Source organism: Penicillium bovifimosum (genome assembly GCF_028826915.1).
Source record: "Penicillium bovifimosum strain IBT 22155 chromosome Unknown utg000001l_segment0_segment0, whole genome shotgun sequence".
Classification (NCBI taxonomy): domain Eukaryota; kingdom Fungi; phylum Ascomycota; class Eurotiomycetes; order Eurotiales; family Aspergillaceae; genus Penicillium; species Penicillium bovifimosum.
This window is the reverse complement of record NW_026622710.1, coordinates 2,429,017-2,452,851: the sequence shown is the minus strand read 5'-3', so window position 1 is coordinate 2,452,851 and position 23,835 is coordinate 2,429,017. Positions and strand designations below refer to the sequence as shown.

Sequence of the window (23,835 nt, the reverse complement as noted above, 5' to 3'; positions counted from 1 at the left end):
GCCAATTAGCCAGTACTCGCGGCAAGACTCGCCAGTTGTCGCCAGCAGTCGAACCAATGTCATCACGAGTCACGACCACCCGGGATTAAACTGCGACAAATCCTCCTCCAAAAGGCCCATCATATACTGATTACCCCAAAACCAATTCCCTAGCTGCGCCGCAGCTTGACCCTGACCCTGAGCAGAACCAGGCTGACCCGCGAACCCACTCGCAAGCTGTGGCAACTCCGCCGAACTAACATCTACAGCCGGAACATCCGTCTGGAGATATCCCTGTGCATTGCTCATCTGCGCATTTCCATTCATCGGAATCAAGCTCGTAGGCGCCAGCCCTAGCGCACTCAGATACACATCGAATTCCTGACCGACCTGGATAAGATTCTGGTCTTCGTCGGCTGCCTGGGTGTTAGCTTCGAAATAAAGGCGGGCGACGGTGCCGAGGATGGAGCATAGATTGTGGAGTCGCTCGATGGATTGGGAGAACGTTATGAGGGGGTGGAGGGACGCGATGAATTCTTCTAGTCGGGCTAGGTCGGCGCCGTTGAAGGTTGTTATTACGTTGCAGAATATCACGATGAAGGGGACGAAAGGGGAGAGGAGGACGGCCCTGGGTTTGCTTTTGTCAGAAATCGTGGCGTTTGGGATTATCGTTGTTGTATCTTTTAGTAGGACTTACCAGTGCATGTAGGAGATCTTCACGAAGTCGTCTGTCTCATTGAGAGTCGTGACGCAATGTCGGTGGGCTTCTAGGGCTTCTCGGGCTGTCTGGATACATTCCGGTATGAAGGTGGCTGGACCCGATTCTGGCGATGCGGGAATTGCGCGGTAGATCAAGGTCAGAATAGCCAGCCGGGAGACTTTGTCAGTCACGAGGTATATGTTGTCCATCTCGGTCAATTTAAGATCGGACGACATGAATTTCTGCACGTTTTGCGTTAGTGATTTCACGAGTCGGTCAAATTGAAGAAAACTGACGAAGAGACATACCTCGAAGGGCTCCATGACATCCGACTGCATCCTGGCAGCTAGTCTATGCGCATGTGCAACTCGCTCACTTTGGGGCTGCTGCAGTGCCTCCGGGCTATATAGGTGTTGATAGACCTCGCTCTGGATCCTCGCTGATCGTGTCCACCACATACACACGCTCCCCCATGGGCTAGGGACGTCGTAATTTCCATCAGGAGCTGGTAGGCTGATATCGTAATCCTGGACAGGAGAGGCACGTCCTAGACGCAGCGATATCATATTCAGAATTGCGTATATAGCCCAGAATAAAAGCTGCTTTTGGCGTTGTACTGGTACGGGCTCGTGCTCCATGGAGCTGAACCGATGGTATCCTAAAGTCTGGCACAGGTTCATGGCTGTTGATGCTAGCGTCCAACAAACCGATGGCTTCGAGATATCAAGTGCGTGCATGGCCTGAATAGGTAAGTAAGAAGGAAATGCAAGTCAAAACATCGAAAAGTAAGGATAGAGGACTGACCCCAACAGCTAACGCCGTGATTGAATCCTGATTCACCGGCATCAGAATGTTCAGATTGGCAAGTGCCGTCTCTAAGTTGTCGCGACACATTAAGATGTAGTGTTGGTATTCCTCCCGCAGAACGTCACCCTTATCCAAAGCACCGAGCTCGTAGAAGATCATATACAGGCAGAAATTGGTGATCACGAAAGCTGCATCAGAGTAGTCGTCTATACAGAAGTACACGTCACGACACTTCTCGACGAAAAAGTCCACACTCAGGAACGGAACGTAGCCACCAAAGAAAGACGGAGCCGTTTCTAGTGAGCGTTAGCAAAGTACGCAAGGTATCACTTTGACATAAGGCATACCTTGACACTTTCTTAGGACACCCAGAACCAATTCCAACGGGGGCATCTCGAGATCACGCAGATCACCCTTCACACCTAATCTCACCTGCTTGGTAGGTTGCTGACTCGCCCGTAAATCCTTTTCTCGTCGCTGATTTTGCATCCCAACAAGCTGCTTCAGCGACGAAAGAGCCGCGTTGATTTTCGGGCTGGACAAGACCTGCGGCGAGCTCTTCGAAACAGCTGACTCGAGCAATGCACTTGCGTAAGCTCCATGGGCAGATAGTGAAGAACTACCCTCAAACCCAGAGCTGGAGTCATGCTGCTCGATAGTAGGGTTCGCAGTATACCACGAGCCCTTGGGTTTCGGGGGTTCCCCGTAGCACAAGACGGCTGCAATGGGGTAGATTTTTGTGGTGTAGAGGCGATGTAGGATTCACGCGGCTTTTGCGCTGTAGAGTCTCGTGAATGAGATGTGTTCCTTACTAGCTCTTGAAGAGTGTTTTCGATGTTTGTGAGGCGTTGCGCAATTACATCGATCTTTTTCTCACTGCGCTCAAGTCAATTGTTTGTCCTGTTACTGAATGGATCGAATGTCCGTACTATTCGTTCGAAATTAGAACCCGCCGCCGGGGCTCAGATGGCTTCTGGCCTTCCCCGGTTGATCGACATGCAATGCTGGAACTGCGACAGTTCGAGCAAGGTGTGCGCTTATCGCATCGGATCTGGAGTCGTTAAATCGAGTCATGGATGTCATGCCGAGGATTGGAGTGTATGTACCTTTCGGAGTCGACATTGATCACACTGTATGCGTGATTAATACTTGATCGTCTCTTGCTGCGCTTCGGTCTCTGGATTCTTTTCTATACCAGGTTGGTCGAGTGGCCAATTGTGGAGCACCTACCGCACGTCGGACCAGCGCGCTCAGCACTTTACCTCCCTCATGATTTGGTTCTTCCTCCATAGATGAGACGAAATGACAAATGTACCTAGTGTGACAGATATTGCTTAAAATAGAAGCGACAAACGAGGAATATCCGAGCTCGGACTCTGTTGGCTGCCTTGGAGCCTGGCGATACGATCACGTGGTGAAATCGCCATATCAATATGCAGAAGGTCCGGATTCGGGATATGTTGAATCTTATTCTTGTAGATAAATACTCTGGTGTCAGGCCCAGAACGCTGGAAGTAACACTACACATTGTAACCTCGCTGGCTTGGTAACTATTAACACCGTCCCTGGCGGACCCTGTGAATGTGCGGTAAAGCGGATTTTGCGATCTTTTGCGTGTTCGCTGTCAGGGACGGCGTTAATAGTCACCAAGCCAGCGAAGTTAGAATGCGTAGTGTTAGTAGGGGTGGGAATATGTCAACAATTGTTATATATGGTATCTTCATTCAGCGTAACCTATGAGCGAGAGTAATCGAGCAAACGCCGCGCTTGTTCTAAAATTTCAAAAGGCACAGCGCGTCCAGCACACATGTGCCGGAAGTGTATATCTATCTTGCCAAGAGGGCTGCGAGGTATAAATGCGAAAGGAAAGCCTGCATCCACTGGACCACTGCACCACTGCACCAAAGTAGCATGTTCATGCCTTGGGACGCGCAGGGGGATACCACGCACCGTCACTCAGCCAGACTCCTGCCGGGCCGTACCTGCCAGCCTCAGAGCCTCTCAAAAAAGCGAACCGGAAGAATACATCTTCGGGCTCATCGTCAGGATCACTATCGGCCAACAGAACCCCTTGTGTCTCGATGCTTGTGTCTGCACCAGTGACCAGGCGAGGGTTTTTCTGTAGCTCCAGCCCGTTATGCCCATGGCGATGCCAGGTAAATTCTCCGCGTTTGTCCTCATCGAGATAACCACGCCAACGTTCAACATCGTTGAGAAGGACCGATATGCCATCAACGGCGAGAGCTGACATACGCTCATGCTCCCACAGTGCAAATGTGATGTTACCATTGCCGTGGTGGGTGTAGTTCGAACCTGGCTCTGGCAAGGAAATCTGTACAGATGTATCCGTAACATTGGGATAGGTAGCACCCCACCAGCCGTGAATACCATCTCCGCTCGGCGCTTGCTCTCCCAGGGCCGCTGGGGTCTCAATAATGGAGGCGAAGCCCCAACGGGCAACACCGTTGATAAAGAGACCCAGCAGCAAGCCCTGATAAATAAGCGAGGGACGAGTAGGAAAGGCCGTGCCTGGCATGAGCAGAATGGCAAGGATATAGTGATGGATCCTCAGCCGAAGACCAGGGAGAGGCAGCAAGATTAAAATGATGACCCCCATCGTGCAGTAGATCTTCAGATACCGTGGGAGTAGACCACCCTGGCGAATTTGCCACGCCTGGCTCAGAATGACTGTGATCACAACCGGGATGACAAAAGCCAACGCCAGCTTTGCCCCAGGTTGTTTCTGGATGTCCATCGGGGTCAGACGCTGCAGTGGAATCAAACGTGCAAAGGTATAGTTGTTCAAAGCTCCAATGAAAAGCGGTGGTAAGTAGAGGAACATCTTGGAAAACTGGTAAATGGGGGAGGAGATTGGTTGCAGAAGTGGCGCGGCACAAAATTTGTGAAGTACGTAGACGACAAATGACGCTGGCAACAGCCGAGATAGCAGAGCGGAGACAAGGTCGGTCAAGAAAGGATATGAGGGCGGATCTCCAACGAGTCCTGTGTGGCAGAATACCATGAAAAATGTACTGAAGAACAACACGGGAGACGATGTACAGAAAAGCCATAGAGTGCCGACGGCAGCGGCGGTGATTCCAAGTAGTGTCCAACGTGGATCAGACGGGCAGCTGGTCTGCGCCGAGGATAACTGGACGAAGCTGAAAGCTTTGGGGAAGGTCGACGAAAATCCGACAGAAAGGATGCCGTGTTGCTTCACTGACGGGAAAGAATGTGCTGCGCCCTCAAGCTTAACAACACCGCATCCGCCATCGTTCGAGATCGCACCGACATGGATTGCAGCCTGGCAGACAAAGCTATCTGCGCGGTAGAGGGCAGGTTCAGATGAACCCGGCTGTGGCCCTCCAACTACCAATCCTTGGTAGTTGTATGTCTGGTTACCCACGACATGCGGCTCCAACAATTTAGTGTCGCGGCAATTCGCAGGACATCGGAAAGGAATAGTCGAGGAGGAGAACGGACGACACTCGTTTCCATTAATTCCACACCCATTATCGAACTCCCTGAAGAGACCGCGATGTTTAGTAATTTTCGAAGATCGGTGAGCTTCAGTTGTGAGGGGGCATACCAAAAATTCGTCGAGCATGACAGTGTCTGGGGCTGACCATACCCTTCAATATAACCAGAAGAACGCGAATGCAGCAAAATCAAAAACCAAGGCAAGAACCACGCTACATATAGCAGCAGTAATAATAAAGTCTTGTATTTGCGCTTGGGCAGCAGACGGTCGAGGTATTGGACGGGAAGTTCCTGGACTCGGGGAAACAGTGGTTTCAACAGAAGCATGTGAGGCGGGTCGGGGCCTTTGACCCAATTGGCGGTCGCGCGACCGACTTTTCGCAGCGGTAATGGTACCCATCCCCAGCGGAAAGTCTTTGACGACTCCCGTAACCAGACGGGTAGTGCGCTGCCTGCCTCGACATCGGGCGGAGGTAGATCTTCGGAAGCCTCGGAAGCGAATCGTTCTTCATCTTCGAGAAGCGGAGGGACGTATAGCCTGGTGGCTTCCTCTCGACCCTCTCCAAACATGACGAAAGGTCTCGCTTGCAGACAGAGAGAGTGTTGTAGTTGTGAAATCTAAAACGAACGGACGAACGACGGGGGTACGTATGATGTCGGCGGTCGGTGGCTTATGGGCCGCTAGCGTTGCGATAAGCAGTGGAGATCTCCAGCCGTCGATCGGTATGTGAGGCGGAGAAACACCCCGAACGCAGCCCTGAATCGAACAAAGCGGAAAACCCCTGGGCTCGATCTAGAATGAAAGAGGTGATAGGAATAGATACAACAGGAAAAGGTATGGGAAGAAACACTGAAGAGACAAGATGTGAGATCTGGGGAAGAGACGGGAAAAGTGGGCATCCGCGTCAGGCAGCCAGGCACCCAATCAGAATGATTCGCGTGACGTCGTGGCAACATGATCATCTGCGCTGACAGTCTGGTTCGGAGATCTTAGGCTTCACAATGTTGATTTCGAGATTTTATACGAATTTGCGCTAATGCAGGGAAAATGTTAAATGTCCCGGTATCAGCTTTGGCCTTTGCGAACTTTATCGTCGTTCCATCCGCGCTGTTCGTCGCACACTGTGAGACGACGAGACCAGGGATCAGAGCCATCTTACTGAATGACGATGGAAAAGACTTTATCGGTGGCGTTCCTTGGGAATAGTATCCGAGAGGCAAAGACTGGTCCCATCTAAGGCTACGTGCAACCGTCTGAGTAGTTTACGACTGACCCCTGAGGCCCTGACCCTAAATCTCGAGGCTCTGTCGTACTGTGTTATGACAGTCGTTCCCAGAGTCGCCCCGGTTCGTTTGCCGTCAAATTGACTATTGTAGGCAGAAGCCTCCAAGGAGTGAAGAACGCCACCTGATCGGCATGGGGGCACAGACCATTCGGATGTTGCAGCCATGAGCCAACCTAGGCCCGGGCATGGGCCATGCCCAATCCAATGGATTGGGGTTCTTGATTGGAATTTCCCAAAGATAGGTCAGAAAAGGGATAAAAGCAATTCCGACGTTTCTTCCTCTCTCATTAAATGCACCAACCCTCAATATGCCAGTAACGCGAAGTCAGTCTAAGAATCTGACCAACCAAAGATCGATCCCAGCAGAGGGCAACACAGAAGACAGCGGGATCTCAACCAGAAGTGTGGAACAAGAACAAGCGGCGAGAGGAGCTTTTATTGAATGGCTTAATCTTGACTATTCCAGCAATTCAATATCAAAACAAACCAATTGGAAGTCCATTCTTAAGGACGTTCACCGAATTGATGGCTGTCGCCAAATTGCATTTGCATGTCCCGTGGAGAATCCCCAGAGACTATGGATTATAATACGTAAGACTCGACGCAGACTTCCTCGAAGACAAGGCTAACTAAATGGTTAAAGACTGGCGCAGCAGAACCCTTCGGAACGAGTTTCGTCAGTCAGATACGATGACAGAGACCATGAAAAAAGTCATCTTCTTGCCAGATTCCGATGCCCTCAGCAATGAAGGAAGCCACAACAATGAGGCCCTTTCGATTTACCAAGTTAACAACACTGTTGGAACATTTATTATTGATTGCTTTTCATGCTCCAGTCTTTCCAGCATGGTGTATGAGATCTGGATGGTTTATTTCCCGATTAAAGATGTCGTTGCTATGTCGGATTCAAAACCTCTTTATGATTATCCAAAGCTGGTGAACATTTTCCTTCAACCCGATGAAGAACCAAACCCTATGGCTGCTATTTTGAATCAGACTGTTGCCTGAATTTCAGGCGAAGTTGTATATAAGGGACGACGCTGTAAACGAATGGCGTGGTTCAGGACTTGGAAGTCTAGAGAGGCGGAAGACATCTACAAAACAACAGTATCATGGGGTAGGAAGGATAATGGCGAATGGAAGCTAGCATCGAATTCGTTTGTTGAGGAGCTGAACGGTCTCGGGATGGTGGGATACGAGGCTTGGCATGCTAAGTTTGAGGAAATCCAAACATGGATGTAGATTGTGAGCGCTAGTGGCGGATTGTGAGCCTTCACTGTATACTATAGACAGACCAGGCGATCATGATGAAATTCAAACAGTATCCTTGCAACAAACCGAAGCTAATATGCATCAAGGTGTAAGCTATAGACATGACTCATGAGCACTCCAGAAGCTAACACATGCTGTCTCGCAACAAGGGTAAACCCAGCATGTGCCACAGCGAGGTATGCAAATGTATCATAAAAGCTAGCCATCATCACCCATCTCCAGATCGGTTGTATAGTGCCGGCGTTTCTGCGAATGGTGGGTATGTTTCCGGCCATGGGCTTCAGCTGGGCTTAAGTTTGAACGCAAAGAATACACAAAATAGAGCCTCAATTCACGGGCACTATTGGTGCCTTCCACAGGAAGATCTCATGCATTGGCCAGTCAATGGACATGACATATGTCCCCGCTGTCGCGTACCAACGCCCTCCGACTCTTATTCGGCATGTCGCTATAGGTACAAGCATCATACCCTACAACATCGATCCAGTCAACAACACCGAGAATCTCTTGTCGCGTCAGCACCGGCCAGGTCACGTACCTCTCCGATGCCACACGAGCTCTGTGCACCTCGCACGGCGTGAGGCTAGCGGACATCCGTCGAAAGACAGACCATCATCGCATCTCGCAGCGCCCTATGAGCCTCAAAGCTTCTGTTCCCATTGGAGACTTTCATCGACCTGTGCCTAAGGCCCTCCTAGATGTCAGTTCGGCGGAGTTGCCCACAGCTTGCGAGTGGGTTCACGGGTCAGCCTGGTTCGGCTCAGGGTCAGGGTCAGGGTCAAGCTGCGGCGCAGCTAGGGAATTGGACATTGGTTTTGGGGGAACCAGTATATGGCTATATGCCGGGGTTTTTGGAGGAGGATTTGTCGCATTTTAATCCCGGGTGGTCGTGACTCGTGACATTGGTTCGACTGCTGGCGACAACTGGCGAGTACCGGCTATTGTCGGACCTTCCGAGTTGATTGATTAGGGAATGTACTTGTACTTGCATAGAACGGAAGCTACGCTGCTTTTCCAGTGTCGCGACTTCCCTCTCCTCAGCATCCGATTCTGACATAGGCTGCTTTAGGCTCTCGCCGCTCTCCACAGTAAAGAAGATCAGATCAGCTCCAACTCGGAAAAGTCTTAAGTTGGCGTGGACCAATGAGAATGGCTGTACGTAATACGATCGGAGTAAATTGGAGACTTCCGCATCTTCGGCGCCAAGAGTCAATCAACGATCTACAAAGTGCAACGGTTGAGATATTAAAGTCTCATATTCCTTGACTTTTACTTAACATCATCTCCCGACAAACCTACATCATTTTGGTGGATCAGCTGAACCCCGTGAACGAGTTGACGAATCAAATGCCTTGGTAGATACCCATCCATTCTATTGAATTCATTGAAATCACAACTACTGTGATATACCTACCTTTCACGAGCCACGAGATCAAAAAAGTTACTATATCACCATGATCTCCTCCGCTCTACATCCCCATCTCAACCCACAACCCAAAATGGATCCCTCAATCCCAGAACAGTCCGAACCAAACTCCGAAGAAGCAATCCCAGAATCCCGAGTCCTAATAATCATGACCGGCGGGACAATCTGCATGCAGCCCTCCCCAGCAGGCTTCGTACCAGCCCGCGGCTTTCAAGAGAATTGCATGGCCCGCGTCCCCTGCTTCAATGACAACTCCGACAACACCTCCATGGACGTAGTCACCAGCAGCCAAGCAAGAAAACCGCATCCAAGCCTGCGCACACCCGTAACAGCCTACGGCCGGCGGGTGCGGTACACTGTCTTCGAGTTCGAAGAACTCCTCGACAGCAGCTCGATTGATGCGCATGGCTGGGCGCAAATTGCGAAAACCATCGAGCGCAATTACACGCTCTTCGACGGGTTCGTCATCCTGCATGGAACGGACAGTCTGGCGTACACGTGCTCGGCGCTCAGTTTCATGCTGCAGAATCTGGGCAAGCCGGTTGTGTTGACGGGGTCACAGGCGCCGATGCTGGAGTTGCAAAATGACGCTACGGATAACCTGCTGGGGTCGCTGGTTGTTGCGGGCCATTTTATGATTCCGGAGGTGTGTTTGTATTTTAATAATCGGTTGTTCCGCGGGAATCGGACGACGAAGGTGGCGGCGAGTGATTTTGCGGCGTTTGATGCGCCGAATTGTGTGCCGTTGGCGGTTACGACTTCTATGCGCACGAATGTTAATTGGGATATGGTGCATCGGCCTACGAGTTTGGAGCCGTTTAGTATCCAGGCTATGTTGGACACCACCCACGTGGCTTGTTTGCGGATTTTCCCTGGTATCAAGCCGGAGATGGTGGATGCGGTGTTGAAGTTGGATGGGTTGCGCGGGTTGATTTTGGAGACTTTTGGTGCGGGCAATGCCCCGTCTGGCCAGGATAATGCCATGATCAATGTCTTGGCCAGTGCTATCAAGCGGGGAATTGTTATTGTGAATATCACGCAGTGTGAGATTCCAACCTCCTTGTCGCATTGAAACAACCATAACTGACCTCTCTCAGGCCTCACCGGCAGCGTTAGTCCAGTCTATGCGACAGGCATGAGTCTCTCTCGCGCTGGCGTCGTCGCCGGCCTCGACATGACAACTGAGGGCGCATTGACGAAGCTTGCTTACCTCCTTGCTCTGCCAGACTCAACCCCCGAGTCCATCGCCAAGCTCATGTCCGTATCCCTCCGAGGGGAGCTCACCGAATCATCCCTCCCCAGCTTTCGACACCCGGACGGCGCACTCCCCGACCGCATCCAGACCCTAACATCGCTGGGCTATGCCATCGCCCATGGCGACCTCGAGAAGGTCCAAGCAATCACCAAGACCGAACACCACTGGTTGCTGAACGACGCCGATTATTCCGGCAACACCCCCATCGTAAGCGCCTCCTTCCCCGCCTTCCCTCCAATTGACCAATTCTTTCCCCTCACCACCCAATCCGCCTATGTATATCCCTATCTTTCAAACTAACCGTCCCAGCACGTCGCCGCAACCTCCCCCTCACCTCAAGTCCTCCACTTCCTGCTCTCGCAAGGCGGCTCCGTGCACCTCCGCAATCGCGCCGGCCGCACCCCGCTCTTTTTGGCGGCCAACGCAGGCCTCTCAGAACACACGACGCTTCTCCGCAAATCCGGCGCCCACCTACACTCAGATGAGCGACCAGCCGCCGAGCTGCTGGCACGTCAGCGACCCTTTGTCTGGGGTCTGGCGGGTGTTGGGCCGAAAGAGATTAGCCAGCGGGAAATAGAGGACGAGTTGGAACTGCCGGGTCAGGATCGGGTGATTCCCGCGTCGGCACCATCTTAAATGTTCAGTTTCGTCGTGGCAGATTCCAATTTGGGTCGGCTTAGGCTCTACCGGGCCGGACTGGTTGGGTGTTGTGTCGTGTGCTTCCTTGTTTTATACATCTTTCATGCCCAAGTGTCACTTACCCAGGTAGAACCAGGTATATTGGAACCTATAGTAAATGCATGATATAGATGTCTGTCTTTCTTTTTTCTTGGTCGTGTCTCGGGCTTTGGCCTTTGGGGTGAGACTGCCGGTGTCTGCTTTGGGTGTTTGCCTCTTTAATAGTTCTTGATTTTTGGTTGGGTTCATTTCCCTGTGTCGGTAAAGGCGACATTCGATTACTAGTATGTATGTACTCCGTGGAGAAAGGCATAGAAATGACTAGTAGCTATTCTCCCACCATTTGTTTAGTGTCCCCCGGACTCAGCCCGGAGTCATTTTCCATATTTCCCGAGGGTGGATATTGCAGATCTCCTTCAATTAGTACATAGTTACTACTACATAGTCAAGCTAAATCTATCTCCCCTGCACCGAATAGCCTCAAAACCTCATACCGAGGAATCTCCGTTGCACAGTTCTCCAGAGTCAGCAGACAGTACGGGATTTATCCCGCGGAGATCGGCCCCTGCCGTAGCCGGGATTAAAGCCACTAAGTGGGGAAGATAAGGTCATTCTTTTTATTTCGGCTTAGTTCTTTTTTTTATTTTTATTTTTATTTTATTCCACGGAGTACTCTCTAGTCTCTCTTTGACTTTTTTGTGATCTTTTTCCGGGGTCGATTGGTGTTAGTGTCGCATTGAACGTTTACTTTCGGCTGTATAACGGGGCCATGGGGTCATGGTACCTGTTGTGATGGTTCTAGATCGTATAAGAGGTGAAGGGGAGATTCACTCCAATTCCTCTCCAACTGGGTGGGGTATCTGCAGGATTTTCTTTTCTTTTTTCCTTCTTTGCTTTTTCTCAAACTACGTAGAATATCAACTCACTGTAGAACGTATGGTGTATGTCGTCCACAATAAGACCACATTAAGACGACATATGATCAAGAAATATAGAGAGACTATTGCGAGATCCCGAACGTAAGCTCATTTGGGGCTAATGCAGTCAAAATGATGAGCTGTTGGCATCGGATCATTTTGGCTTTGCGGGGTTCAGGTACCTTCATCATCTTCCTCAAGGTTCGTCAATTCCCTAGGTTATGTACGGAGTAGAAACCAGTCCGACTCTCCCAACCATCCCTGGCCCTCGATGACCTAGTAAATAGGCTCAAAATCTCTGTGAACACGTCGGGTGTAATAGTAACTGGTAGCACGTCAACTTACCCCCATCAACGCGATTGGACAAGCACCCCACATCCTGGAGATCTAGAGACCACGTGAGGCTGCCCCTGGTAGCCCGTTGGGTAGACTACTTGTCGCTATGAAGTCACCTGCGCGATTTAAGGTGCTGTTCGATTATGACCTATTTTAGTCTTGTCTTCGGTCATAGCCTCATAGGTAAATGTAGACATAACTATACACTGTAGGTAGATCGGGAGGTGACCAAGCAACAGTGTTGAAGGGATTGAACCAATTCTTAATCTTTTAGTCTCATATCTTTAATCTTATATGCTGCAATTATAGTTGTCCAAGTAAATCCAAATCCCCAGAGAATCCAGCCCGAGAGGCCGATTTACGTAAAAGAACGAGACCGCAATTTTTTTCTCAATTTTTCTTTTTTTTTCTCTTTTTTTTTTTTGTGGATTTCTTGTCATCTGAGCAAAATATCACGGGGAAGAAAACGGTGCTTTTTAGGATTAGTGTAGGAAAAGATATTGTATGTCTAGACTACGGAGATACCTTCCATCTTCTATGTTGTAGAGGGAACTAAGAAATGCGCTGGAGTATAAAAATCTTATCTTAGCCCTTTACCCTCCACGGTTCCGAATTACTGTGTTAAGAAAATTCCTCTTTACCCTTTCTCCCCTGATCGAACTGCAGATCAGAAAACAATTCGGCTTATGACTGTTCCAATCGCATAATCCCAGGTCTGATCGCGATTTCTTGTTACATACAACTTTTCCTACCTCTCGGGTACCCCACCATCGCAAAGCCCTTCTCGCCAAGGATTACTCCGGATTTGACTTCTTTTATCTCTCCTCCTCCCTCATCATCTGATACCTTTCGTTTCCCCTCTATCGATTTATACCTTCACTTTCTTCCTACCCCAACCCTCCCCCTCCACCCCTCCGATCACCCCGAATGACACAACCGCAGAAGACCATTGCCGTGGTCAACGGGACAGGCCGGCAAGCAGCCTCACTGATCCGCGTCGCGTCCGCCGTGGGGTACTCAGTGCGCGCGCAAATACACTCTTTAAAAGGCGTCATCGCACCAGAACTACAACAACTTCCCAATGTGACCCTCCTACAAGGACCGCTCCTCGGTAACATCGCGCTGATGGACGAGCTCTTCAAAGGCGCCCAGCTCGCCTTCATCAACACAACCTCTCAATCGGGCGACGAGGTAGCCATTGGCCGCGATCTCGCCGACGCCGCCAAACGCGCCGGCACAATTCAGCACTACATCTACAGCAGCATGCCGGATCATTCCGTCCACGGGCCCTGGCCTGCCGTCCCGCAGTGGGCGCCCAAATTCACTGTCGAGAACTACGTGCGCCAGCTTGGAATGCCGGCGACATTCGTCTACGCGGGTATCTACAACAACAATTTCACCAGCTTACCATATCCGTTGTTCCAGATGGAGCTGCTGGAGGATGGGAGCTTCGAATGGCGTGCGCCGTTTGATCCAGAAATTCCGTTACCTTGGCTGGATGCTGAGCATGATGTTGGACCGACGCTGCTGCAGATTTTCAAGGATGGGCCGAAGAAGTGGAATGGACATCGGTGAGTTGAGATCTGAAAATCTGCCCCGGATATCTTCCGATCCCCGCTACGGGACCCCGACGGGGATCCTAGGCGGGGAAGGAAAGAAACCCATAGCGGTTTCGGAAGATTACAAGACAACGCAAACAAAGTTCCTAGCTAACTCACACCGCTTCTCCAGCATCGCCCTCACCTTCGAAACCCTCTCTCCAATACAAGTGTGCGCGGCGTTCTCTCGCGCCCTGAACCGACCATGCCACTACATCCGCGTCCCGAAGATCGAAATCAAAGTCAACATCCCGCCGGGGTACCGGGAACAGCTCGAAGCGCTGGAAGAGCTCTTCGCCCGCTGCGATGCCCCCTACTTCCCGCAGCCGGAGTTCTCACAGCCAGCCGCGGGCTCACCGAAGGGTCTTGGGCCGGCGGGTGGAAAGGGCGCCGGCGCGGGCATGATGCAAGGGCCTGGCGGTGTTATCTCACAGCGAGTGACAGACGAGGCGCGACATCTGTGGCAGGGCTGGCGTGATATGGAAGAGTATGCACGCGAGGTGTTCCCTGTGGAAGAGGAGGCCAATGGGCTGGACTGGATGGTTTGAGATTTAATTTTGTTTGAATTTCGGTGGGTCTAGCCTATGGCCTACCCTCTTGATGACACTGTCTGTTTCTTTTTCTCTCTTATCGCGACAGTTCGACGTGCATGGTGATGTGTTCTGTGCATGTGCGACTGCCCCTTGCTGTTTTGTGTTTTCTTATCTTTGGTTCGTTTTAATCATTGCATTCTTGGCGAACGGGCATGGGATATATGGACTTTCACGACTTGACCTCGGTCCTTAATCGGAAGATGCTTGGGGTAGCATTGAACGAGGATGTTTCAGTTTGCTTTCAAAAAAGTTTTTGGTTCTTGTTTCTTTCGATATCGACGGATTGCTGTCTTCTTTCCTTTGGTTCATATGAACTTCATCCTCAACCCCAAGCTTCGAAGAGGAGATCACGATATCCCGACTCTGGGTACTTGCCAAGAGATTTATCTGCTCAATTCTATGATCACGATTGTTCTGTCTATTTTTTTTTATGTTTGTAGGATTCGCTACCTCAAGGTCAAGTACTCTTGGACTCCAACTTACCGACCCTGCACTCGTGCATCCCATTTCAAAGGATTCATAGCAGACCGCTCCCTAAGCCCTTATCAGACCGGGCCATGTCGAACAACGAATCAGAAGGAAGACCCCAGACTCGGACTCGGACTCCGATGAACTAATATTAGAAGATATGGCACAAGGGACATGCCCTTATCAGCGGACTGTGCTGAATATGACAGGACAGCGACTTGATGTCAAGTCCGTCGTGATGTTGAAATAAGTATCCTGTCTCCATACTTGCTTTTCTAGGGCTTCGTTTGCTGCCCACGTACTCGAGGAAGATGCTGGTGTCTGAAAAGTAATGACATTGTACCTACGATAGGGACATGGTAATTTCTATGCGAATAGCTGCTATCCCGCGGGAGCTCTTCAAGCAATTGCTCCCGAGGTCCTTCTTGAATCCTCCGGGCTTTATTTGAGGACGGGATGAGCCAAGAGAAATGATACAACTTCACAGTTATACGGTGAGGCCTTAATTGTCCATCGTATTCATGACAGTAGCTCCATTCGACAAGAACATCGAATTCACATTGGAATAGTTATACCGAGGTGCTAACTACTACCACAGCTATGGATTAAGCCCACTGTCTACCACTACGCCGTTTCAACTACCACAACATGAAATCGTATCTACTACACAGTAAAGGACCTAAGGCTACGTACTGTGTACTATCCTAATGAAAGATCACCATACTAATTGGACAACAAACTCCACAAGATCAGCGTCAGAGTTTTCCGTTGCCCATGATGTAGCACTCGACACCTAAGGCCTCTCTAAAATTTAACCCCACCATTGTCGCCCAGTGCAACACCGGGGTACACAGAGATACTTTGGTTTTCCGCACTTGTACCATGGAACCACAAGTACCAGCAAGTATCCTCTTGTAGCTTCCCCCTCTAGCTTGCTTGATGCGCGCATAGCTTTTTTTTTTTACTTTTTTTTACAAATTTTCAATTTCCCCAATCCCTTAATTGTGTTGTCTCCCGTCTTCTCTTCATACTTTCTCTTTCTTCATATTCTTCTCTCAGGATTTGCATTTACTTTCACGACCTTTTCACGAAGTATACATTATGTCTAACGATCAGTCGCTGCTTGAGCGCGTTGAGATGCCTAGCATCCCTGAGTCTGCTATGAAGCAGATTGCTATCTTGGAGGAGGAGTTCTCCCGTGCGGAGGTTGAGCAATGTATGTGTTTCTGTGGTTCCTGTTCCGGTTCCTAGGTGGGGGAGTTCTGAGCTGAAGCAGCTGGCTCTACTCTACCATTGAAGGAGAATAGTGGTTACAGATGATCAATTGCTAACAGAATCTAAAAGTGCGCCACAGCGCCATGCTCATGGCCCCGCTCATCCAGAAGCGCAGCCAAATCATCACACTCCCCGAGGTGCAGCCCGAGTTCTGGATGCGCGTCTTCGCTAGCGCACCCCCCGAGATTGACGAGTACATCCTGGCCAGCGATGCCCGCCTGCTCGGCGAGTGCCTGAAGAACCTGACCGTCGAGCGCTTCGAGCTGGATGCCCAAGGCAATGGCGAGCCCCGTAGCTTGCGCTTCACTTTCGAGTTCAAGACCGGCGAGGAGAACCCCTACTTCACCAACGACAAGCTCGTCAAGGAGTTCTACTGGCGCCAGGAGGTGACCAAGAGCTCCAGTGGCCGCACCCGCACCTGGGAGGGTCTGGTTTCCGAGCCTGTCCGCATCAACTGGAAGAAGGATATGGATCTGACCAAGGGTCTGTTGGATGCTGCCTGCGACCTCGCTGACGCCGAGAAGAAAGGCGGTGACCGCAGACAACTGCCCGAGTACGCTGCTCTTGTGCAGAAGGTTGAGGAGGCTGATGCCGAGACTGAGGCTGCCCAGGCCGCAGAGGACGAGGATGAGGAGGATATGCCCAGCCCCGTTGGTATGAGCTTCTTTGGATTCTTCGGATACCGTGGCCGTGATATCTCTGCCGCCAAGTCCCAGGAGGCTGCCAAGGAGATCGAGGCCCGCTGGGCCAAGGTTCAGCGTGGTGAGGATATTACGGACGCTGCCGACTCCGACGACGAGGACGAGGACGAGGACGCCGATGGACTCGAGGAAATCGAGATCTTCCCCGATGGTGATGACCTTGCCGTTGCCATCGCCGAGGACCTCTGGCCCGATGCGCTCAACTACTACGGTATGTAGACCCTGACGAAGTGAGAAATGTACTCTCCGCTGACTTTGACCTCAGTTCAATCCTTCCAGATGGGCGACGAGCTCGAAGATATGGACCTCGAGATGGATGACGGAGATTCTGATGAAGAAAGTGAGTCGCGCCCGCGCAAGAAGGCTCGCAATTAAACCATGCACCTGAAACGCCACAATTCCCTTTCATCCGTTTTTTGACTGCGTTCCTGACCCCTTAATTTTGTAATATCACAGTGCAATGAGGAGGATTAATAATAAGACGAGAACGAAAATGAGCGTCGCGATACAGAAGGAGGACCATGTATCTAGTTGGAAAAAGTTAGCTTCGAACGAGTGATTCCCATATACCAGAGCATCCTGATAGATCCAGCATAGACAGAGTCAACAGCAAAAGGAAAAGGAAAAGCAAATATCTTACCCTCATTCTTGCGCACGATATGCTTAATCCTCGACATCCCATTCGCCAACTTCCCCCCAACCCGATCCGCAAGCGTATCAACCTCATTAATCATAACAGCCTGATCCTCCAATTCCCTCCCCATATCATCCGCCTGCTGTCTTAAATTGCCAACAGTACGGAAAACCCCATCAAGCTGCTCATCCTGTTCATGCATAAGCTCCGACTGCCGCTGCTGCTCCATAGAAGCGTAATAATCCTCGCCACCACGCCCACGCTCCTCCTCTTCCAGCGCCGCATCAAACTCCGTCGAATTCGGCAGCGCATCGTCCGCCTTCGACACAGCCTGCTGCAGCTCCTGGTGCATCTTCTCTACCTCGTCGCCGACATCGTCGACTAGCTTGCGCCGCCGCTGCACCTCTTCTAGTTCCAGGCCATAGCGGTAGGGATCTTGTTCGATTGCGCGCACACTCTCGACGAGGTCGTTTACGTCGGCGGTTAGCTCTGTTAGGGTTGCTTCGAGCTCGGCCCGGGCTTGTTTGAGCTCTGGGTTTGAGGGGCTTTTGGCGAGGGAGCGGATGCGGAGGTATGAGGAGAAGAGTGGGCGGCTGGTTTGGAGGGTTGAGACGACGTCACTGGTGGTAGATGGTTTAGTTGTCTGAATACACTCCGGGGGCCTGGTATGTGTAGCTTACGCTTGGACTTGTAGGAATGGGTCTGCGTGCTCCATGGTGTGGGATGTCGGGGAGTATTCAATGTTGTTGGTATGGAGACTCGGACCCTGCCCAGGTGGTCGGTCCACGGGTCAGTCTGGAGCTGTCCCCCGGCGGTGAGCTGACTCGATTACGGTGGACCTTGAGACAACTCGCGCATATCAGGCAGGAGAGTTGTTGCCTTAGATGCCTTAGATGTGGCTGTAGAGTCGTAGACATAACCAAAAAGGCGGTATTTACCGCTTTCCAAAGGGACGGCAGTACTTCAGGTACTCCAGGCGGGGCGATAAAAAATTGCGATAACATTCCCCACAGTAGATCAAGAGTCCCTCCATGACTTGATGACTTGTTTGTGCTTGTGTTTTTATACTTTTTGCATTTAATTGAGCATGACTACCCCCAGACCGCTCCCACTCTCCGATGAGTGGAATGACCCCGACGAATATGTACAGGCCCTCCTCTCCTTCGCGACCGAGTCGGTCATGTTCATGAACGTCTGCGGTGGAGTGCATATCCTCGATTTTCTGACGCGCGATCCCGATCTGTACAGCTCGCTTTTGCCAGAAGACTGGCGTGAATTCTTCGATCATCACGATATCCACAGCATCTTGCAATTGCTACTTCGAGAAGACATCGGTCCGCTCTGCGAGCCCGCAGAGACTGATAGGACCGAGACTGATAGGACCTGGAACGGAGGCGCATTCCCACCCGCATCCCTTCTCGAATACATTCGCAATATTCGTCGTTTGAGCCTCCGCCGTGACTTTGCTCCACCGGAGAAGAGCGAGCGTCTTCCGAAACATATCGCTGTCGGCATGAACAAGAAAAAGACCCACGAGGTTGAGCAATTCTCGCGTTATGTCGCTTCTCTCTCTGAGACAGTTAAGGAGAGTCGTGGGGAGCCATTGTCTCACATCGTGGACTTTGGATCTGGGCAAAACTACCTAGGGCGCATGCTGGCAAGCGCGCCCTACCATAAGCATATCATTGCTATTGAGCGCAAGCACCAATACATTAGCGGAGCTAATCGTATGGATGTTCATGCTCGGCTGGCCGAGAGGGAAAAGAAAACCAGAATTCACAATGCAAAGCTCAACAAAGTCAAGAGGCAATGCAAAGACTGTACGGACATGCCAGAGCTGGCCCCGGAACAAGGCACACCGCAAACCCAGGAGCAGGGTGATGCTGTTACAAAAGAAGTTGCTCCAGAGAACGAAGATATAGTCATCTCTGATATTCTGGGTGATATGACTTTGGGAGCCGATGATGTGCTAGGCACAGACTATAAAAAGCCACACGTCCTACACGTGCCAAAAGCACAACCAGAGATTGACACAAGAGGCACTGTCAGCTACATCGAACATGAAATCAAGGATGGGTACCTAGAACCGATTATCGAGCACGTTGTGGACCCAAAGACGACCGTGGAGACCCGCACTAGCACAGAGGAAGTCGTCGTCCAGCCGCAAGGAAAGAAGCCAAGCGATGCCCGAGTGATGGTCGTCTCCCTGCATTCATGCGGCAACCTCGTCCACCACGGAGTCCGCTCACTGGTGCTCAACCCATCCGTTGTAGCAATCGCCATGATCGGCTGCTGCTACAACCTCCTCACGGAGCGATTAGGTCCAGCAACGTACAAAATCCCCATCCTCCGCTCCGCCCACCCCCGCCTCAAACAAACCGGATCATCTTGGGATCCGCACGGATTCCCAATGTCCAAACTATACGAAAACTACGAAGCCAAGACAACAAAGTCCTTCAAGCTCAACATCACAGCCCGCTCAATGGCCGTCCAGGCACCCTACAACTGGGGCCACGCCGACAGCGAAGGCTTCTTCACCCGCCATTTCTACCGCGCTCTGCTCCAGCGCGTTCTCCTAGACCGCAACATCATCCCCAAGCCCGATGTCCCAGACGATCTGTACAAGGATACCTCCGACAACCCCGATGCTGGCGGTATAGTGCTGATTGTGGGCTCGCTGCGGAAATCCGCCTTCGAATCCTTCCCTGCGTATGTGCGCGCTGCAACGGTCAAGTTGAGCCAGGATCCTACTCGTGGCGAGATGGTCAAGGAGCGCGTTTGCACCATGACCGATGAGGAGTTGCGGCGCTATGAGGCGGATTACATGCATACGCGCAAGAATCTCAGTGTTGTGTGGAGTCTTATGGCGTTTAGCTCGCAGGTTGTTGAGGCGGCTATTGTTGTTGATCGTTGGCAGTTCCTGCGCGAGCATGACGACGTCAAGGAGTGTTGGGTGGAGCCGGTGTTTGAGTATGGGCAGAGTCCGCGGAATTTGGCTGTTATTGGGATTAAGAAGTGATTCATGTCATTGCATTAGATATGGCTGGAGTTTTGTTTTTGCTTGTGGCATTTTATAGATTGGGCTGAGTACATGAAGTACATAGCGGTAGTTTACTGGACATAGATGCATAGAACATAGACCTAGAAGGCCCTTTCGCCTTGGAATGGACCAATTCCGTGACACTACATGGTCCGCCTGATGCAACCCTGTAGCTGACTTAGATGGCATACATCTCGAACATTGATCATCCCTTGTCTCCACGGAGTACAGTATTTGCATGTGCAATGTATCCACCTGGGATGTATCATGCCATGATTCGAAATGCAACTAATGCGAGCGAAAAGACTTCATACACAACCAAACATTACCCCATCTATTCCCCAAAGACACTATCCACCCCCTCAGATCTCCCTATATCGTATAAAAGCTTGGAAAATCAGAACGCAGTCCACCGCGTCCCACAAGCAGCCGCAACCTCCATTGCAGGCTTCCCAATCATCCCTTTCCAGAACTCCGAAGTCTCAGACGAAACCAGCTCGTCAACCTCCAAGGACAGCAAAGCATCAAAAACCCAATCCTGACAGCGCCCAATCGAATCTCTAGGCGCAGGCTCCTTCTCGATAACCTTGATAGCATCATGCCTCTGCTGCGAAGTCAGCTCTGCAATCTTGCTCATCCCCACGGCGCCCTTGTCGATGATTTTCGTCGCGTAGCGCGGCGCAAAGCCATACCACATCCTCTCGGCATTGATGACCTCGACTTGGAGGAGATCTCCGAACTTGAGGTTCCCGGGCTTGTTGATCATGAAGCCCCAATGGGATCGGTGGGGGGGCACGTCGCCGGGGCCGAAGACTTCTATTGAGGGGGTGTAGGCCATGCTGTGTTTACGTTAACTGGGGTGTTTATCTAGTGATTGTGGTGTTTTCCAGGTCTAGTATGTGTACCTTTTTTCGGTCAATTGGGTTGATTTTGGGGGTATTTGGTTCTCAGTGGGAGAACTAGCCCGTGATTTTGTGATTTGGTGTGGAAATGGTGTTCTTGCACCTTTTGATTTCTGGTCTATTTCGACCCTATACTACGAGCTATTAAGATCAGATGACTTTCAGGGATGTGATCTAAAATTGGCGAATGCATGCACCCACCAATTGTGCGTTGGTGATAGGCGCCAGAACCCTTCTTTGGGAGCTCGAATATGCCAGCTGGACTACAAAGAGAAGGGATTCTTGCTGGAACTCGAATCTGTAATTGAATCTCAATTTTGGTGCTTTCAACTTTGACATCTCAAATATGGATACATCCAAGACATCTGATTGCTGGCAATGTCTAAAAACCCCTCTCCTCTACCGACATCTCGTATCTCACTAACATGCACATTGACGTACCCCAGATACCATCAACATCGAGTATACATACACACACCAATGGAAACCAGATATGGTATTTTATAAACACCACTAACTAATCTCAATACTCCCCTCGGGCACACCCTGCCTACTCCGCAACCTGCGCGCAAAGAACTGCATAACAGGCAACATCTCCTCGCGACTACTCGGCATCCCATCCCCCTTCCTCGCATACCGACTAACCTCCACAAACTCAAAAACCTGCTTCGTCCTGCGCACCGCCTCATCCGAAACAACCGTCGAATCCCTCCCCGAAACCAGCAGCACAGGCGAGCGACTCTTCTCCCCAGCCCTTGACCCAGACAACGCATACGGCGCCCCAATGGAAATAACCCCGGACAAAGCACCGACCTCCTCGCCACTATCCTTCAACCCGAGCTCACGCGCCAGCGCCAGCGCAGCCATCCCGCCCTGTCCGAAACCCAGCGCCATGATCTCGCGCAGTGCGTAGCCGCATTTTCGGACTAGCGTGCTGCGGACTAGCTCGGTGAGGATCTTTGTGCTGCGCGTTAGGCCGGCGTCCATGTCTAATGTGCCGGTCGCGGAGTCGAAGGAGACGTCGTCGCCCCAGTGGTAGCCGCCTAGGTCGAAGGGGAGGGGGGAGGGGCCTTGGATGGTTATGATGGTTGTTTCGGGGAGGTGGAGGGCTTGGCCGAATTTTGTGAAGGCTGTGGCTGTGTCGCCGAGGCCGTGGAGGAGGAGGAGGATGTTTGGGGAGGGGGTTGTGGAGGGGGAGGAGGATGGTGGTGCGGGTGTTATTGTGACGGTGAGTTCGGAGGGGAAGTCGGATGGCGTGGGGGTTTTGGTGTGCATTTTGTGTGAGGTGAGCGATGGCGAGAAGGAGACGGGAGGGGCCAAGGCGTATGTGGTACACTTGGTGTCTTGTACGTAGTTGAGTTGTTGATCTTGTCAGAGCTCGTTGCGGAGATTGGAGCTCAGCTCTGCGAGTCGTGCGGGGCGGGACCGTGGGGCTTTGTTCGACGGCTGCAGTGGCAGTGTGGCTTAGAGCTTAGGGATGTGCTCGCGCTCCTTGTACACCGTAGTATAGAAATAATGTAGATAGTAGTGCGAATGTTGGATTGTGACTCGTGAGGACCGAGGCTGATCTGGGGAGACTGAATTGACTTTCCCCGGGCGGTGTGATCTACGGGGTTGCCTGGTTGAGACATTCGATGGAAACATTGACACGCATGGCCTGATCTTCACTTCGTTATGACTCTATAATATTAAATATTAATATATTCCAATCTTTGAACTTGAAGCAACGTCCTGTGGGATATTTGGTCCTGCACAGTAATAATGACCACATTAAGACCAAAATAGCATATGGATATTTCACAGCCACCGCCACTGAACGTGGCTGGTGTCGCGCCTCGTAAGGCGAGGACAAGCCTCTTAGCAAAAGCTTGGCTCGGCTCGCCGGCCTGATGGGCTTGCCAAGGCCCCTGAGACATTACCTCAAACCGCTTTTTGAGCAGTGTCGTACCCGCTAAAGTTGACCTCCAATGATCAATCCAGCTCATATTACCTGTGCCCACCTTGTATCCGTCTTTTCGCAGCGGAGTAGCGCCGAATTGACCCATTTGGATCCATCAGATCGGCGCTTCATTGGATCTCACCCTTGTGGGACACGTAATCATCACGAAAGTTCCGGCGTGCAACGAAGCGACTGTCTCACATTTGGCTATTGTGGTACTGTACCTATTGTATGGTATACGATGTGCAACGTGCACTACAAGCCACGTCTCACGGTGTAGGCGACGAGCTGTTGCATCGATGTCACATGTGTATGGATGTCTCTCCGCGGGCCAGACAGTCGGTACTCCGGACTCGGATCACAGCTGGTACCTGAGAAAGTTTATTCCGATTGCTGGAGCCTAAGATCATGCTTGTAAATTGTCACTGGAAGTTCCCTCTGCATGATTCTCCGATGAATTCTCAGTCTCACATCGCGCTGGTCCTTATGGTTGTGCTTCGCAGTGAGCTTTCTCTCTTTTCATCGGCCGATGATTCAGACAAATAACAG

General features: G+C 51.1%; 9 protein-coding genes across 9 annotated transcripts; 4 read left to right on the top strand and 5 right to left on the bottom strand.

Annotated features, from left to right (window-relative positions):
* Nucleotides 1-69: 69 nt before the first annotated feature.
* Nucleotides 70-2,776, bottom strand: N7515_000942 (uncharacterized protein; the record flags this gene model as incomplete). The annotated part of the gene is made up of 8 exons (XM_056661686.1): nt 70-607; nt 677-921; nt 988-1,419; nt 1,484-1,782; nt 1,834-2,205; nt 2,253-2,362; nt 2,416-2,537; nt 2,717-2,776. 8 exons carry the CDS (start codon nt 2,774-2,776, stop codon nt 70-72), a joined length of 2,178 nt encoding a protein of 725 aa, XP_056526852.1.
* Nucleotides 2,777-3,401: 625 nt separating this feature from the next.
* N7515_000941 (LCCL domain-containing protein) lies at nt 3,402-5,536 on the bottom strand (the record flags this gene model as incomplete). The annotated part of the gene is made up of 2 exons (XM_056661685.1): nt 3,402-5,010; nt 5,076-5,536. 2 exons carry the CDS (start codon nt 5,534-5,536, stop codon nt 3,402-3,404), a joined length of 2,070 nt encoding a protein of 689 aa, XP_056526851.1.
* A 3,487-nt stretch (nt 5,537-9,023) lies between these two features.
* Nucleotides 9,024-10,841, top strand: N7515_000940 (putative lysophospholipase; the record flags this gene model as incomplete). The annotated part of the gene is made up of 3 exons (XM_056661684.1): nt 9,024-9,993; nt 10,048-10,412; nt 10,515-10,841. 3 exons carry the CDS (start codon nt 9,024-9,026, stop codon nt 10,839-10,841), a joined length of 1,662 nt encoding a protein of 553 aa, XP_056526850.1.
* A 2,222-nt stretch (nt 10,842-13,063) lies between these two features.
* N7515_000939 (NmrA family NAD(P)-binding protein) lies at nt 13,064-14,282 on the top strand (the record flags this gene model as incomplete). Its single annotated transcript, XM_056661683.1, has 2 exons — nt 13,064-13,707; nt 13,868-14,282. 2 exons carry the CDS (start codon nt 13,064-13,066, stop codon nt 14,280-14,282), a joined length of 1,059 nt encoding a protein of 352 aa, XP_056526849.1.
* Nucleotides 14,283-15,896: 1,614 nt separating this feature from the next.
* On the top strand, nt 15,897-17,146 carry N7515_000938 (histone chaperone napB; the record flags this gene model as incomplete). Its single annotated transcript, XM_056661682.1, has 3 exons — nt 15,897-16,011; nt 16,140-16,982; nt 17,037-17,146. The coding sequence occupies 3 exons, from the start codon at nt 15,897-15,899 to the stop codon at nt 17,144-17,146; spliced, it is 1,068 nt and encodes a 355-aa protein (XP_056526848.1).
* A 75-nt stretch (nt 17,147-17,221) lies between these two features.
* Nucleotides 17,222-18,120, bottom strand: N7515_000937 (SNARE domain protein; the record flags this gene model as incomplete). Its single annotated transcript, XM_056661681.1, has 3 exons — nt 17,222-17,298; nt 17,412-18,025; nt 18,086-18,120. 3 exons carry the CDS (start codon nt 18,118-18,120, stop codon nt 17,222-17,224), a joined length of 726 nt encoding a protein of 241 aa, XP_056526847.1.
* A 372-nt stretch (nt 18,121-18,492) lies between these two features.
* Nucleotides 18,493-20,424, top strand: N7515_000936 (uncharacterized protein; the record flags this gene model as incomplete). The annotated part of the gene is made up of 1 exon (XM_056661680.1): nt 18,493-20,424. The coding sequence occupies one exon, from the start codon at nt 18,493-18,495 to the stop codon at nt 20,422-20,424; it is 1,932 nt and encodes a 643-aa protein (XP_056526846.1).
* A 418-nt stretch (nt 20,425-20,842) lies between these two features.
* Nucleotides 20,843-21,283, bottom strand: N7515_000935 (uncharacterized protein; the record flags this gene model as incomplete). The annotated part of the gene is made up of 1 exon (XM_056661679.1): nt 20,843-21,283. One exon carries the CDS (start codon nt 21,281-21,283, stop codon nt 20,843-20,845), a length of 441 nt encoding a protein of 146 aa, XP_056526845.1.
* Nucleotides 21,284-21,860: 577 nt separating this feature from the next.
* On the bottom strand, nt 21,861-22,622 carry N7515_000934 (alpha/beta hydrolase; the record flags this gene model as incomplete). The annotated part of the gene is made up of 1 exon (XM_056661678.1): nt 21,861-22,622. The coding sequence occupies one exon, from the start codon at nt 22,620-22,622 to the stop codon at nt 21,861-21,863; it is 762 nt and encodes a 253-aa protein (XP_056526844.1).
* Between the last annotated feature and the right edge of the window lie 1,213 nt (nt 22,623-23,835).